Genomic DNA, 17803 nt, shown 5'->3' with positions numbered 1-17803 from the left:
TATTAGTGTTATTTCCAGTTTTGGAAAGAGGCTGCTGTTAGCATGTTCTGAATAATGCTGGAAACATTGGGTTTTAAAAAGTTGGATTTCTTCATGGTGTGAATTCCCTGCTCTGGAAATAGGGCAGAAGTGAGTAAATTAACTGAAATGCTAGAACAGTCATCTAACTTTATCTCAGGGTCTAAATCAATGTGGGAAACAAATTAACCGCAGGTTTCCTTTAAGTGCAGAACTGCTTGCCCTAGTGCTTCCTGAACGTATATAAAACACTCTCTGGGTATGTATGCATTTTATATTAATAATAAATCTATGTACAATCAGGCATTTTAACATCAATCTTAATCTAGCAAGACTTTCTTTTTTATCAATTGAACTGCTATTTTAATTGACTTCTAAAAATGAAGCAAAGACTGCTGTTAAATCTGATGAGCATGATGCATAGTAATACACTGATTAGAATGCAGCTCTGCTCCCTCCTGACTTTTGCATAACTTGAGGAACGTGGCATTGGATGCAGTCCAGGTTTTATAACTGAATGTCTACAAAATTGAAAATTGAATGCTTGGCCAGTCTTACTTATTTTTGGTGGGGTTTTTTTGGTTGGTTTTTTTGGTTGGTTTTTTTTAATGACAATGGAAGTAACTCACTGGCCTCGGTTCAAAAGTCCTGCAGACACAGGCTTTGACAGCCGTGTTCATTATTGCACTTAACAAATGATCTCCCATTATTTACCAGTCTTACAGCAAATTCTAAAGATGGGACCCAGTCCTCTGCCAGGGTCTGTGAGTTTACATTGGCTCAAATCAAAACACAGACAAAACAATTATCTCATCTGACTTACACCTCAGATAGGGTGGACAGGGTATGCTTGGAAATTAAATCAAAAGAAGTGCATGTTTATGTGATACTTACACAGCAAAATTTCTAGCTAAAAAACTAATGAAAGTAGAGTCAACAAGTGTTTAAAAAATATAGACTTTTTTTTTTTAATTCACTTCTAACATTATTGAAGTCAGCTGAATTTTCTCCCTATTTTCATTAGCTGATATTCCAACCTGACATTGCTTTCAGAAACCAGTTTTCACTGGCTCATAGCAGAATACAAGTTCCAGCCACTCTCAGGAGGCTCCTTACTATGGTTTATATATCTTGGAGGAGTCGTTTCATGAAGCCACTGGGATTTGAAATCAGCTTGTCAATAGCAACATTGAGATGAGTCCTCCTACCCATTTATGATCCTGTCTTGCCTTGAGAAGGGTGTTAAACTTAACTTTAATATAAGAAAATAAACAAATGAGACATAAAATGTGCAATATAAGGGAAGTATTTCAACCTTTTTTTAACTCCGTGAGTTTTCAATTACTGCTGCTTTCCACTTCGCTGCTAATTCTGCCTCTGTTTGGTTTTTATTCTTATTTGTTGTACAGTCTCTGAAATTCAGATTGCAAGCAATTTGTATTCGAGGCTCTTCTGTCTCCTAACTGCATTCTACAATGACAGTAATAGCAATAAGAATATTAAACATGTACATGAAACATACATGAATATGACATAGGGTGTACCTCCTACTTGCTTTTCAGTTAATTTGCCACCAAGAGGATTTGTTTTCAGGTATTTTAAGAAGTTTGCTAAAAATTTTATTATATTAGACTAAACCATCAGTCTGTATACAAGCAAATGTAGTTGAACTGAGCATCACATTTTACTTGGGCTCCTTAACTATCATTAGAGCATAAATTGTAATAGTTACAACAGTCTACAGGGATATATAGGTATTTTACAGCTATTATAAATGAACACTATTAAAGTTAGACATATGTGTATATAAAACTCCAGAAATGGTTGTTGAAGAAGGAACACCTGCTTCTTGTAGATTCTCAGATTATTTTGTATCTAAAAACAGAAACAGGAAAGAAAAAAAATATTCATTCTAATCACATCTTGAATTATTAAGCAGGGTTTATTAACCATTTACTTGGTAGCTGTGCCTCCAGGTCTCAGAGAGGAGGAAGCACTGAGCCATGCTCTGTGCAGACACCTGTACTGGCATTGTCTGTGCTGTAAGGAAGTTAATCATGGGAATAGAGTGATCAGATAAAATGTGGTAGATTAATGCAACAAGCATATTGAGCGTTGATCTGAAAAAGACATGTCAATGAACAGTATTTTATGGTTCTCTAAATTACATCTCTGTTTTAAATGGTGTTTAATAGAGATTGCCCAGTGAATGATGTAAGGAGGCAGATGATGATAGCACTGGATAAATGTATTTTTTCTTCATGAATCTGACTCAGTTTTGAACTTGATTTCAAATTGAGCATTGGGCTGCTGTCCATTTGTCAGACACAGCGAGTTGCTGGTTCCAGATGTGGTGAGAGCTGCAACAAGAAATATGGCTGGTACCAGACACTGCTGCTGCTGGCTTTCAGGAGTCTGGGAGTGGGGTGGTTTTGTGAGGAAGCACAAGGACACTGGTGAGCAGGGTCTGCAGGAGCTGCAAGCACAGCTCTGCCCTTTGCAGCATCAGGATGTGACCTGGGCTGTGAGGGCTGTCCCAGAGCAGCAGCTGACCTGTCAGTGTTCATACAGCTCAAGAGAGGATGTGAGATAGTAGATCTTTCTTACTTTGTGGGCTTAACTACACATCTTTGGCTGGAATCAAGATGTTCATCCACAGCTGAGAAGAAAGAAGTAAAATTCAGGAAAAGGTGAGAGCAGAGGTGAGGGTTTAGCAATGGCAACATCCTGTAATGCCAAATATAATAACACTGAATGCAAGGAACAATTTTTTTTTTTCCTTCTGTTTCTCATCTGAATCTTTTTTATTTTCTTGTCTTCAGTAAGGCCCAACTCACAATGTTAAACCATTGCTTACTTCGATTAGGACTGACACAGACATGTCTGCATTGGGTGTACTTAGGATGCATTGTGTTCTTACCTTACTGTGCCTTTGTGTTTAGACCCACAACAGAAACCTGCTCTCCATTGACTTCGACCACGTAACCAGAACAGGAAAGATTTATGATGATCACCGCAAATTCACTCTTCGAATTATGTATGACCAGACAGGACGCCCCATTTTATGGTCCCCCATCAGCAAGTACAATGAGGTCAATATCACTTATTCACACTCTGGATTAGTCACCTATATCCAAAGAGGAACCTGGACTGAGAAAATGGAGTATGATCCAAGTGGGAACATCATTTCCAGAACATGGGCAGATGGTAAAATATGGAGTTACACATATCTAGAAAAGGTAAATTATTTAAGAAGTGGGGTTTGTGCCAAGATAAAAAATACTTGGGTTTATTATATTATATTATGTTCTATTTATTTATTTTATTGTATTTATTTATTATATTATATTTTGTACTATGTTATAATGCTGCCTCTTGCAAGTGTATTTAAGACTTTTAAAAGAGAAAATGCATGGAATTACATAGCTAGATAAAAATGAATGTGTCTGGATATGCTCAGACCTACATGTCACCTGCTCAAACCTGACATAGTTCAGTTCAGAAGAAAGTTATCAGCACCTCAGGTTTGTTTAATTGGTAGGTCAAAACAACTTTCTGGTCTCAGTCCAAGTTCAAGTGAAGAAAGGACACCCTAACTGCTGAAAATCACATTACTACTCTGGATAACAGTCAGAAAGATAACAGTCCTGAAGGAGAACTTTTTTTTCTCTACAAACACAGCTCTTTTAAGTCAAAATTAGGAGCCCGTGAGCACATGCTTACCTATTCAGTGCTGCATTTTAAACAAGGGTTTGACCCTGGGAGGAGAAAGCTTACTGCAGTATTTATGCGGGCCATTTGGGGGGGAATTATTAATATGAAATGAGTTACTGCTCTGCTTTTATAGTGACTTCGCATCTAAATTCCCTGAACATTTTAAGTTCCATGTGTGTCTAGAGGTAATGGTCACAAAATATGGAGATGAATATTGTATAAACCAAGGAGGAACATCTTCATCTGTAGTAACATTTTGTTTGGTCTTGTCTTTCAAAACCAGAAAGCCAATCTGTATTTTTAAGGCTTTCAGAACTCAGCATGAACTCATATTCAAAGTTTTTTGGATAGCAACATCTTGGACTATCCAATACACCTACAAATATACAAAATATACAAAAACATACAAATGTTAGCAGAACATTTTCTCTGAACCTGTAAACCACAGGAAAAAACTATGGAGGGTGGGGGGCAGGAGAGGTAACGTTGACAGGAGTTATTACACACAGGAAATCCAGTGACTTTGAAGTTACTTGTATATTAAAGAGTTCCAAATGTGTACTTTTAAGATAAACTGTGCTGTACTTATTTTGAATGTATTTAAGCTTGATCCTCAAAAAACTTAAACCTAATCCAGTGGAAAAAAAAAACTATCAAGACTGGAAAATGCATAAAAATGTGATTCCTCCTTGTCTGCATGCAGTGTGGTTCTTGCATGTGTTAACAAGATTGGCAAACCCCAGGAGCTTCAGAAGTTTGTTTCAGATAAATTTGTCAGGGCTTTTTTTGTCTGTATGCTCTTTTGCAAATTACAAGTAAACAGGCATTTCATACAGCTTTCAAATATTTGGGCAATGTGCCTTTTGGAGGAATCTCTTATTTTTTTCTTTGGACCCAAAGGACTTTAATTTTGGAAAGATGTATGCTTCTTATCTTTCCAAACCACTTTGTCTGTTCTTAGTTTATGATGAGCTCATAAATTCAGTCGTATAACTTAACACTGTTACTCTGGAATTCTACACACAGGGCCAAATCCTGATCTTGTGGAAGCAAGTGGCAAAAGCTTACTGGTTCAGTAGCAGCTTGGGTAATGCTGTAACTGTCATTAAAATTATGGAAAGTCATTCACACCATGGACAATAGTCTCCCAGCTATTTAATGTACTTTCATGAGTGTCGTTCCTTGTGTCAAAGAAAGATGAATTCACTGTCAAAATTAGACATTAAAATATAACTTTGTGGCTCCATTAAAGTCAATAACTCATTGTGTTGATTATGTAATGATTGCTAAAGGTTTTCTGAAGCCTTGTAAGAAACAATAATTCCTTACATGAAAAAAAATTTAATTATATAGGTGGCTTCCAATTCATAGTTATTTAATTCTTCAGTTTTAGCACTTGATGAGTTAATTGTACATCCTCAAAAATCTCTACCCCTTACAAAATTAGTTCAAATAATTAAGGTTTTAAAAAGCACTACAACATTAGCATTGTAAATAATTCTAAATGATGAGATTCTGTTCCTCTTGTTTTGGTCACTTTCCTCAATTAGTTAATGCTGTTACATAATCTCCTGAATACTCCGAGCTTGCTTCCAAAACCAGACAGACAAAACAGATGAGTGGCTGTGTGTGTCTGCTGGACAGAAATGACATCTAGTGGTGATGCTCAGCATTTGTCTATTCCCAGCAGAGCTCCCAGTAATTGCCACTGGCTGTTTGTCTTGATACACCATACGGTATCAATCATTATGTGGTTGACCAGGCTCTGGTTGCTTTAATAAAATGACAGCTTTTTGGATGTTTTATGAGCTACCCTCTGAAATCCTTTAAAACAACTAGAACCCAATTTGTGCAGAGTTGAAAAATCCTTTGTAATATTATTAGGGTGAATTGGGAATTATTTTTTTTTTCGCTTTATGTATCCTCTAATAGGCGTGAGAGGATACTAAGTCTCCAGCCCTTGTACTGTCTGTCTTTTTACTATCCTGGACAAAAGTGAAAAAGCCACAAAGTGCTGTAAAAATGGCACACAGGGGCACTAAAGTTATATTGGGGATGTTTCTGATCTTGTTATTCATACTCTGTCAATGGCAGACAGCTTAAAAACAGGCACGGGAGCAGTATATAGAGAGAGGCGTCACAGCAGTGCTAGGAGAGAGTTCAGCCAGTGGTTTACTGCAGACTGGAGACTCTTGACTGAGGGTAGAAACAAAATAAACGCGGCGCATGTTGGAATGGTTGGCGGAGCAGCAATGAAGCGATCAGAAAATTCTCAGTGTGAAGGTCTGTCATCACCAGTTGGCAGAGGGTGACCTGGAGTGGCATATGATGGTGCTCTCTGGCTGCTGTACAGGTGACAGATGTCTTTTGCCAAGGGCAGGAAGAGACACATCTTGGTCAGTCAGGGGGCTGGGGGTGTGGAGAGGATGTCCAAGGCTGAGTCTATCTCTGGCCCTTTGAATGGGCAGTTGGTTTATTTGTCAGAGAAAAGTGGCTCAGGGCCAATGTTATTTAGCACATTGCAGGGCTGATCATACGGTGTTTTCTTCCCAGAGAAGATTTTTGAGCTTAGAGGAGAAAAAATCCTATTTTCCTGCTTTCTTTCTCCAATACTCTATGACAAAGTAGTCATACCGTTCCGTGTAAGACTTTGTTTTGCATGATGTCTCAATCCTGCAGAAGCCTGACAAATTTGCTTATGCGCCTGGTAGGTTTGAGCTGTGGGCTAAGAGCTAGGCAGTGTCGGTGCTCCAGCACAACTCAGACAAGGCAAGGAATGTGCAGTGCTCTGGTCCAGCCAAGCCACTTGCTAGAGCTGGGGGAAGGCTACACAGTTCCCCCATATCTTTTCATTCTGTGGTTTCATTATCCTTGTTTCAACAGTGACTGTTCACCAGCCAGCTTGTGCTCTGTGACACTGTGACTTTACATGGTGGGTGAGAAGGCGTACAGAACCCAAACTTTAATTATCAATAGAAAAAGTCTGCACTTGCACATTCATCTGCCAGACAAGCAGACCAGATTTCATTAACCAGCCACAATTAACCAACACAGGGCACCCGTACAGAAATTATATTCTTTTTAAACATTAAAAATGAACAATAGAAGTAGTCACACCAAAGAATCTGCAGACTATTTTCATCCATCTGTAAGCATGGAGATATTATGAACTCTGGGGCAATGTATATTTAAAAGAAAATATACAGGAAAAGGGGTAGGTCTATGCTGGAAATAAGCAGAATGCCAATAAAAGCTAAACACCTTGTACATGCACAAAGTTTCCCCTTTCCAGCTCCTCTAGACACATCTGCTGGTGCAGATGCTCTGCCTGTGTGTGAGGAAGAAGTTCTCTCTGGTTTTGCTTCCTGAGAGTATGCCCTAAATATTTCAAAGCAACATAGCACGTCAGCATGAGGCTGAAATGCTGCTGAGAGCCACATCTGCCTTCCAGTTTGGAGGCCTTTACCTCTAGACTTATTATGATTCTCCTCCTGTTTTGTACCACCTTGCTGGCCAGGTCTCCTGGAGCTGAAAGCTTCACTTGGAATTGTACAGACAGTAAGAGCAAGCTACAAGAGTGAGTGGTTGTTTCAGCATTTCCATAACCTTCAGGCACTCACTAGATGGATCCCCATGTGCTTGATCTGCCCCTTACCGTGCCATTGCTGTTTGGTTGCAGTCCGTGATGCTCCTGTTGCACAGCCAGCGGCGCTACATCTTCGAGTACGACCAGTCAGAGTCGCTGCAGTCGGTGACGATGCCCAGCATGGTGCGCCACGCCCTGCAGACCATGCTGTCCGTGGGCTACTACCGCAACATCTACACCCCTCCCGACAGCGGCGCCGCCTTCATCCAGGACCTCGCCAGGGATGGGCGGCTGCTGCAGACCTTGTACCCTGGCACAGGGCGCAGGGTCCTGTACAAGTACACCAAACAGTCCCGGCTCTCCGAGATTCTGTATGACACTACGCAAGTCACGTTCACCTATGAGGAGTCTTCTGGGGTTATTAAAACAATACATTTAATGCATGATGGGTTCATCTGTACCATCAGATACAGGCAGACAGGTTTGTCTAACTGTGACTAGTTTGCTAAAGTTTTTGGCTCCTTAAAACGTGACACTCATTCCTCATTTGCAGCACCCTGATCCTGCACTTACCTGGCATGAAATTCCATTATTTTTATGTCTGCAAGTTCTTATATTTTATGTTCCAATAGAAAAATATATGTGTATGTCTCTGTGTCTGCGTCCATAGGTGAATATAGCTGTCCCATTTGAAATACAGTTTTCTTTTTATTGCATGGTATGGAATAGCTCTTAGAATATTTTGTTGTTTTTATTCCTCTGTGTGGATATTTGCTAAATACTAAATCAAGTTGGTTTATTGTTTGTATTTTCGAGTTTCCCTGTTTACACCATAATATAACATAAATTCAAAAGGACTTTATATGAGGAAAGAAATCACCATGTGAAATAAATTTAGTTTAGAATTATCTTGTAAGTAAATAGAAATCATAATTATGAATAAAACAGCATTCATTTAGACAAATATTAATAAAATATAAATAATTCGTAGAGCAAGCATTAATAAAGGTTTGTGAGAGAACAATGTAACATATTCTGTAGGGTGAGTAAACCAGGGACACAATTCATTATTTTTCTTACTTTTCCTCTTTCCCCTGTTTGTTTTGGACAGGTCCACTTATTGGTCGCCAGATCTTCAGGTTTAGTGAAGAAGGGCTTGTGAATGCCAGATTTGACTACAGCTATAACAACTTCCGTGTCACAAGCATGCAGGCGATGATCAATGAGACGCCCCTTCCCATAGATCTGTACCGTTACGTCGATGTTTCTGGCAGGACTGAGCAATTTGGAAAATTCAGTGTCATTAATTACGATTTAAACCAAGTTATAACCACCACTGTGATGAAACATACCAAAATCTTCAGTGCCAATGGCCAGGTGATTGAAGTACAGTATGAAATTCTCAAGTCTATTGCTTACTGGATGACCATCCAGTATGATAACATGGGTCGCATGGTGATCTGTGACATACGTGTGGGTGTAGATGCCAATATAACAAGGTATTTTTATGAATACGATGCTGATGGTCAGCTCCAGACTGTGTCTGTGAATGATAAAACCCAGTGGCGCTACAGCTACGACCTTAATGGCAACATCAACTTGCTGAGCCATGGGAACAGCGCGCGCCTCACTCCTCTGAGATACGACCTGAGAGATCGCATTACCAGGCTTGGGGAAATTCAATATAAAATGGACGAAGATGGTTTTCTCAGGCAAAGAGGCAATGAGATCTTTGAGTACAACTCTAATGGTTTGCTGAACAAAGCATATAACAAAGTGTCTGGCTGGACTGTGCAATACTGTTATGATGGTCTGGGAAGACGAGTTGCAAGCAAATCAAGCCTAGGACAACACTTACAGTTCTTCTATGCTGATCTCTCCAACCCAATAAGAATTACTCACTTGTACAATCACACTAGCTCAGAAATAACATCCCTATATTATGATCTGCAAGGTCATCTCATTGCAATGGAATTAAGCAGTGGAGAAGAATATTATGTTGCTTGTGATAACACTGGGACACCTCTAGCTGTGTTTAGCAGTCGAGGCCAAGTCATAAAAGAAATTTTGTACACCCCATATGGAGAGATATACCAGGACACTAATCCAGATTTTGAGGTTATCATTGGTTTTCATGGAGGACTCTATGATTCTCTTACTAAATTAGTGCATCTGGGTCAGCGGGACTATGATGTCATTGCTGGTCGGTGGACGACACCAAATCACCATATATGGAAGCACCTGAATGCTGTCCCACAACCATTTAATCTCTACTCATTTGAAAATAATTACCCAGTTGGAAGAATCCAAGACGTTGCTAAGTATACTACAGGTAAAAGTAACCTGTCTCTCATGAAAATAAAACTTTTTCTTGAATTGTGGTATGGATTCAACATTCCGGAAATCTTTTGCATACAAAAAGTCTCTAATCTTAAATCTATTGAACTCATTTCTTTAATAGATGGCATCTTATGAACCTGATCTGTTTTCTTTAGCATTTATGGTAACCAAGAAAATAATTAATAGCTGCTTCTGTCAGTGCTAAAATTAGGGGAAGAATGGAGGCGGCTTAATTTGAATTTTTTCCATTATAAATAGATAGAAGGAACACTATTGATTTGAGTGTAGCTATGCTTTGTAACCAAATAATTTCTTTGCTACAGTAAATGCTGTAGCTAGTACAGGAAACATAAATTGATGTGAAATCATTTTTTCTGCATAGCTGGAATTTCTGCAGACTACCTTCACTTTTCCTAGGATTTATGTGCCTTTTTGCCAGTATCCTTTTCTTGTTTTGTAGACATTGGAAGTTGGCTAGAGCTGTTTGGTTTCCAGTTGCACAACGTGCTGCCTGGATTCCCAAAACCAGAGATGGAAGCTTTGGGGACAACATATGAACTTCTACAGCTTCAAACAAAAACCCAGGAGTGGGATCCTGGAAAGGTTAGCACACATTCTCTTCAGCTGCTTCTAATACTAAATGAAGGAGTTTTAATAGAAAATATTGGATACCAAGGAAACAGTGTGACTGTATCTTTCAATGTAATAGGCAAGGCAAATTGTTTAAGAACGATAGAAACTTTAATGTTGTCAATCATGTACTGGCATCAGAGTGGAGGAGAGGTTTAAGGAAAAGCTTTTAGCAACACAGTGAAGGAAATTTGTAGCTATTTATAGAGAAAATATCCAAATTTGAGGTGCAGGATAGGCAAAAGAGTAAAAGTGTTTGTGCAAATATTGAAAAAAACAGAGAAAATCTTATGGAATTAAAAAACTAGAACAGCAGATTTTCATCTTTGTTAGCAAAGATGCCACAAGCACTGGAAAATCACTGAGGGTATAAACAGCTTTACAACTCAGTGTCTTTGCATAATTATTGCGGGAAACAGAAATGCTGCTGTGTATTTGTAAGGGGTCTGTAAATCTTAGCCTTACTCCAGGGCTTATTTTCAGTAACAATGAGCCAGACAGCAGCTGTCAGAGTCCAGCAATCAATGTGACTGCAACAGAACCAACTACCAATATTCTGAGCGGGCATTCACATTTCGCATATGAGCACTTGTTGACAAAGAAATATGATTTTGTAAAGATGCCTTTCCTCTATTGTAGTCAGGAAAGGGAAGGAGAAGCATAAAGCATTGAGAGTTCACATGCACGTTCCCAGCATTTAAGACAATTACCATCCCCCAAACGCAGAAGGCTGGAGGGTCGGAGCTCATGCCAGATGTAGGAGCATGTCCATGGAAAATTATCACTGGGATGTGAAGCTTTTCCAAGGTACAGAAAAGATGTAGTGATAGGTGTAGTGTTGAAAGACAAAGAGAAGACTAGAGTGAAGTTTCTTCTAGCTTCTACAAGCAGCAAGATCTACAGATGTGACATGCTTGCCTATTGTTCTAGTGTCTCAAGACCTTCATAACCTGCTTTCCTTAAAGAATGGGCTATAAAATTCATTACCATGTGTCTTGGGGTGACTTTATTATGTGTATCCCATATGACTGCCCTATGCCCAGAAATTAATTCTTGTGCCTTTCTATGCATTTAAACTGAGCCTGAGAGGAGGAAGGAAAAACTGAGCAAAACTTTTTCAAAGCAGTTTGCAGCTTGTTCAAGGTCACACAGAACTTTTTTCCAGCTGAGGCAGGGGAGCAAGGAAGCACCCGGCTTGCAGGTTTTTTTTCCAGTCAGCTTTCAGCCAGTTTTTCAGTTTCCTTTTCTCCAGAGAGAGACTGAGAGTTGAACTTTTTTTCTTTCCCTGGAATTCTGGATTTTCTTCCTTTTCTGCTGGACTGCTCCAATATCAGAGCACATCAGGAGAACTTTCCACTGGGCACAGAGGGCCTGGCCCTGGGCCAAACCCCAGCTCCGAGGAGGCCTAAGGGAGGACTCTAACACTTTCCCAGGTTTTTTCTCCACAGTCAGAAATTTTTATTAATTAGCATTATTTTCCTTTTCCCGTGTGTTTGTTATATAAATAGTTTTTATCTCTTTCACTTTCCTTAGAGGAAAATTTATTTTTTCCCAAACCTGGTGGGGGAGGGATGGTTGAGACCTGCCTTCTCTCAGAGGATATATTTCTAAATTTGGCCAAACCAGCACACCGTGGTTCTACAGAAGATGTAATTAAACTCACAGGGACTAAGCAGAGCCACGTGAACGGGCATAGCTTTGAGTTCAGGTTTCTCTGAACTGCTAAGGGCTGAAAAACCAGCCATTAGAGTAACAGTTCTAGGGGAGGAAAAATAAAAATAACAAATAGAAAAATAGCATTTGTGCTAAACACATTTCCATTTGTTTCCTAGAAACAAGGAGTCCAAGAGACAGAAAGCACTGCCATAAGTGATTAAAAAGCCTGTGCATATGCCCAGGTTCTGTAGGTGTGCACGATACTTTCCAAAAATGGAAGATCCATTCTAAGGAATTAAGAGACAAGTAGGGTTAGATACAATGATGAATTGCAAGGTACCTTGCCTGCAAACTTGATTGTTATTTTCTTTTCCAGACTATCCTCGGCATTCAATGTGAACTACAAAAGCAACTCCGAAACTTTATCTCCTTGGACCAACTTCCTATGACACCCAGGTACAGTGATAGCAAGTGTTCTGAAGGAGTGAAGCAACTGAGATTTGCAGCTGTTCCTTCAGTATTTGGAAAAGGCATCAAATTTGCTATAAAGGATGGTATAGTGACAGCTGACATTATCGGGGTGGCTAACGAGGATAGCCGGCGCATTGCTGCCATCCTCAACAACGCTCATTACCTGGAGAACCTGCATTTCACCATTGAGGGCCGGGACACCCATTACTTCATCAAGCTGGGCTCTTTGGAGGAAGATTTGGCCCTGATTGGCAGCACCGGAGGGCGCCGCATCCTGGAGAACGGCGTCAACGTGACGGTGTCGCAGATGACATCAGTGATCAATGGCAGGACTAGGCGCTTTGCCGACATCCAGCTCCAGCACGGCGCACTCTGCTTCAACGTGCGCTACGGAACCACGGTGGAAGAGGAAAAGAACCATGTCCTGGAGGTAGCCAGGCAGCGAGCTGTGGCTCAGGCCTGGACTAAGGAGCAGAGGCGGCTGCAGGAGGGGGAAGAAGGAATTCGAGCGTGGACAGATGGAGAGAAACAGCAGCTTTTAAGCACTGGACGGGTACAAGGCTACGATGGATATTTTGTTTTATCTGTGGAGCAGTATCTCGAACTTTCTGACAGTGCCAATAATATTCACTTCATGAGACAGAGTGAAATAGGCAGAAGGTAACAAAGAAAATCTCTGCCTTTGCATCACCAAAGACTGCCTGTTTTTAAACGTAAAATGGTATATTGTATTGGTTTTCTAGATCAGAACTCTGTATATATAAATATAGAGGAAAAAACATATCCAACTGCCTTTAAATGTGACAGAAGATGGTATTTTAATATCGTTTGTTAACTCTTTGAGAGATGACAGTGACAATTTTTAGTTCTTGTGTGGCAGTATTCAAAAATTTCAGAAGCAGAGTCCTGCAAGCCGAGCGGCGCGACCTGCGCGCGAGGTGCCTGGGGTGACACCGCACAGCCCTGCAGGGTAGGGGTGAGTGCCACGTGCTCTGCCTTCTCCTAAAGAAACACGACTTTTTTGTTGTTGATTTAATAATTCACCAGTTATTTAAATGGTTACAGAGCCTGATTCTGCAACCCGTATTTACTGGGTGGCTTTTATCCCAGTGAGATCTCCCATAAGTTCGAGGGATTGCATACAGAAACCAGACTGTGTATGGAAACTTCGCAGCTGCTCACCAACCCCACACATGTTCCTCAGAGTTAAGAGCTAAGGGATTTCCTAACCTGGGAAATCTGACTTGGGTTGGCTTCAGTATGTACAAGGATGTCCCCTATGGCCTTTGCTCAGTTGTGGCCGCCCCTCAGCTGCTCCATGCTGAATATCACATTGTGTCCACTCGTGCATGTCAGGCCTCTCTCCCAGGGTTTCCCTCGGCACTGGGATTTACTAGGGTCTGGCAGTACACACACAGCTGCCAGTCTGCTTGGTGGCACCATGTTGGTCAGGCTTCAGCCAGAGATGGGGTAGCTAAAGCAGGCTTAGTGAGCACTGTAGTCTTCAGGAGGCTCTTCACTGGCATGTGTGTTCCAGGCTGGACTTTAACCCAGTGCTCTGGGGACAACCCAGCTGGGAGCCCTCACAGAGCAGTATCAGGCCATGCAGGATTGGTCCTGTCTCTAGTCACTGGGCCAGGACTTGCCTTCACACAGATGATTTGGAAGTTGCAGTGTTGTTGGGTTTAGGCATCGTGTTCTTTTCATCTCAAATTAATAATCCTGTTGTAGTACTCATTTTTTCGAGTCTGAAGAAGATTGGTGGGTTGGGAGTTGATGAACCTAAGTGTGGGTAGTAAATATGTTGATAAACGTAGAACATTTCGGGGATGACTCTTCACTTTTCAGCTCAATATCTAGAGCACATAGAAAAGCATTATATTGCATGGACAGAAATTTTTATTTCCCAAGGTATCATGCACTACTGGCACAGTTACTTCATAGCAGAGTAGGTGATCCTTCCTCCAGCTTGTCATTTTTAAAAGACCTGATTATCAGGAGGTGGGGGAGGCACACAGGGAGGGGGGGATGGGCAAGCAGTTTTCCAGAGGGATCTAGAAGTCTTGTTACAGAGCCTGTGTAGCCATAACAGTGAAGTTATTGCACATTTCTTTCAGAACAGACATAGTCAATATATTGAAAAGATTTCTGCTCGTATTTACAGAAGCCAAAAAAGTGCATTCTTTATCTTTTTTTCCTTTTTTTCCCCCAGTTTTCTTTTTTCCTTTGTTTTTTGGGCAAGTGGAGCAGACTGTACCCAAGTTAGAGATGAGCCTGAATTGGCAGCTGAGACCTGAGCCCCTCCCTGGGGTTTGATCTCAGGTCTCAGCCTCACCCCATTACCGTCTCTTCCCAGATTCCTTTTGCTCCCCTGGGAGCCAGCGCAGCTTTGGGGGGTGCAGGATCAGGCTGAGTAGGAGCCTGGGCGCTGAAATCCTCCTCTGTCCCCAGCCAGGGGGAACTATGGACCAAAATCTGCACATACACCTTGTGATCAGGCTCATCATTAACTAATGTACAGAACAGAGAGCTGGCAATATCCAGGTTTGACAACATCCAGGTTTGACAGCTCAGATTTCTGTAATTTTCCATAAAATCACGGAGAATTTGAATACCTCCACACTAGCCTAAAAATGGACCTTCAAATCCTTGAGCCTCTAATACGCTTTTAATCAATGGAAGAATAATTTATGAATTGTATATAGAGAGTGCATTCATAAATGTGATGATGTATTTTATCACTGATCCAAGATGTCAATATTAGAGTCTATTTTACTTATATTTTAAGTAATTATACTTTTTTGCAATTCAGTAATGAGGATCATTTTCAAACTGCTTTAAATATCCATTATAAACAAATATTTGAAGCTATTAGAGTTACCTTGAACTGTGCATTTCTAGTATGTAATACATATTTAGTTAGCTTGTGCCTTTAGTTTCTTAAAGTTATATTTGTATTATATGCAGGAAATGCACTTTGTATTACCTACAGCTGTGGTTTTTAATACTGCCTTGATTACTGTTGTTCTCATGTTATGCCAAAAGGTCGAAGAGTGAAATGTGTTACAAGTTTGTCTTTGAAAGTAGATTTGGCATTTTCCCATTTCCTGGGTGCAGTCTAATGTACATTTTGAACAATATTTCTTATGAGAATATGGTTTTGTTAAGACTCACGTGACATTACATGGCCCAGTTACAAAAGCAGAAAAAATGCCTTCATCATAACAGTTTCTTAAATTTAGGAAACTAAATATAAATGTTGTGTTGAGATGACAGTGCTCAAGAAATGAGTTATTGCTGAAAGAGCATGGGGGAGATTGAAGTCATATCGTAGCTATACATGGGCCAGCCAGCAGTGATTTGTGAGAACTACATGAACAAATAGCTTTGGACCATCTTGATCATGAACAACCTCAGATGGAGGCAAGGAATATTTAAGTCTCCATTTTTTTTCCTTAGTAGTTAGAGCAATTTCTCAGTGGGTTTTTTGGTGGGTTTGGGTTTTTTTATATAATTCTCCATTTTCTTCCTTTTTTTTTTAATTTTGTATTTTGCACTATAACCTAGAGACCCAGTTGAGAAAAAAGAAAAACAATCGCGTGGAAATTTTAACTGTTATTTAGATCAGATAATTTGATGCTAGCGTTCTGCACTGCAAACAAGGTTCTGAAAGAGGGAAAAATAATATCAAATAATTAAAAGAAAGTCTAAATTAAAATAAAAATTTTAAAAATACACTATTGCACACTATCCTGTAGCAAAGTACCTACCATGAAAAAAACATGCTATATTTTTAATGACAGCTAAACAAATAGTGTGTACAAGTAACATTTCCTTTGCTTTCATATTTATTTAGTAAATCTAGAACATTTCAAAGTTATAAATATATATATATAGATATCTATGTAGAACATAGCCAAATAAATATATATGAACTGGTCAATGTGCAACTGGGTATATACACCTTGGCTCTTTGGTTTAAGCTCTCTCGCATCCCTCAGCTGGGCCCTGGGCAGAGGTGGCCTCATGCCCTGGCCGTGCTCTGGGGTCCCACCCTGCACCCCCTGCCCACGGAGCCCCCGGCAGCGCCCAGGGCTGGGCCAGGGGCAGCAGCTCCTCCAGGGTGAGCGATGGGCACTGTTGGAAGTCAAGGTGCTGTTCCAAAAGGGAAAGTGGTTTAGGCAGAGGAACTCGTGGTTTAACCGAGCTGAAGGAGACAGGCAGTGCCCCGGCGTGTCCCTGTATCCGGGGCATTTGCCGGGGTGCAGCTGATCCGACGCGGTGACACCCAGGTGACACCAGGCTCAGGCTGTGCCGACAGTCCCAAGGGTTTTCCCATCAAACACTGGCTGTTATTTAAACCTCTCCTTGATAAAAAACATTGCCAGGTTGAAAGCACTCTGACTGCCAGAGGAATCACTTCCAGGCAGAAACTGGGAATGGTGGAGTTGGACTTGCTGTGGATTTGTCTGGGCATTTGTCACCTGGCATTATTTGTCTAAGGAAACGTGTTTGACAATTTCCAGTTTTTCCTTAGATCTCGTGGTGGACTTTAGCCTTTTAATAAATGTTAGTATATCAGATCGTGTCCTTGACAGTATTTTACTTGTATGAACCATGATAAAACATTAAAATGTTCATACTCTTCTGGCAGAAGTGTCAATAAACAAGAACGAGAAGCATAGCATACGATATATGTCAAAGTAATGTTCCTTTTTAGCTTTCTCATCAACAGTAAAAAATGTTTACAATGTATGCCAAGATCTTCACTTTCTGTCTAACACCAGTTAGAGGTTCTGATCTTACAGAAATTGTGTTATAATGGCCTCAGCCTCGTTGCTAGGAAACAATAGATCCCAATTTTTTTATTCCTGCTCTAACTCCTGTGCTGAATAGTGACTGGATACTGTACAGGTTTATGTTATATGGCTGCAGTTAAATGGTCTGATGCATTTTGCTCTGGGTTTCAGACCAGAAGCATGCATTTTCTACAAGAACATCCCAGCAACACACTGTAAATATTGAAAGTTAATATATTATGTGTCAATATTTGAAAAAGAAAGTACTTTGACTATTTCATTTTTAAAAAATAAAGGTGCAAACTTATGGCGTGTGATGTTGTCTTTGTTTACATCAGTTTACATCAGTATTTGCGATATTCTGGTCATGTCAGTAAAAGGTGCTTCCATAGAGCTAAGTAAGGACTTCAGCCAATCTTGATTGCTTAGCAAAATTTAATTTTACGTCTGATTCACCAAAGTTCATGCTTATAACTCTGCAGGTTTCGCTGCTGGTAAAATCCCAGCCAGTTTCTGGGCAAAGGTTTCATCAAAGCAAATGTGAGAGGGAAAAAATACTCTGTTAAATGCCTTTGCACTCCTAGTAACA

The 17803-nt window shown here is 40.3% G+C and overlaps 1 protein-coding gene across 7 annotated transcripts in view; it reads left to right on the top strand.

The window, feature by feature from the left end:
• TENM1 (teneurin transmembrane protein 1) overlaps positions 1–17521 on the top strand; it is an 829870-nt gene extending 812349 nt beyond the window's left edge. For all 7 annotated transcript variants that reach the window (XM_042028501.1, XM_042028513.1, XM_042028533.1 and 4 more), the window contains 5 exons: positions 2961–3257; positions 7412–7799; positions 8430–9650; positions 10119–10261; positions 12321–17521. In XM_042028501.1, the coding sequence (XP_041884435.1) occupies positions 2961–3257; positions 7412–7799; positions 8430–9650; positions 10119–10261; positions 12321–13079 (2808 nt within the window). In that variant the 3' untranslated portion in view covers positions 13080–17521. The remainder of the gene's footprint in view (positions 1–2960; positions 3258–7411; positions 7800–8429; positions 9651–10118; positions 10262–12320) is intronic.
• The last annotated feature ends 282 nt before the right edge of the window (positions 17522–17803 follow it).

This window comes from Corvus kubaryi, unplaced genomic scaffold (genome assembly GCF_017639235.1).
Source record: "Corvus kubaryi isolate FWS band 111438036 unplaced genomic scaffold, C.kubaryi_AGA036_p1.0 130, whole genome shotgun sequence".
In the NCBI taxonomy this organism is placed as follows: Eukaryota; Metazoa; Chordata; class Aves; order Passeriformes; family Corvidae; genus Corvus; species Corvus kubaryi.
This window is presented reverse-complemented; position numbering and strand designations above follow the sequence as displayed.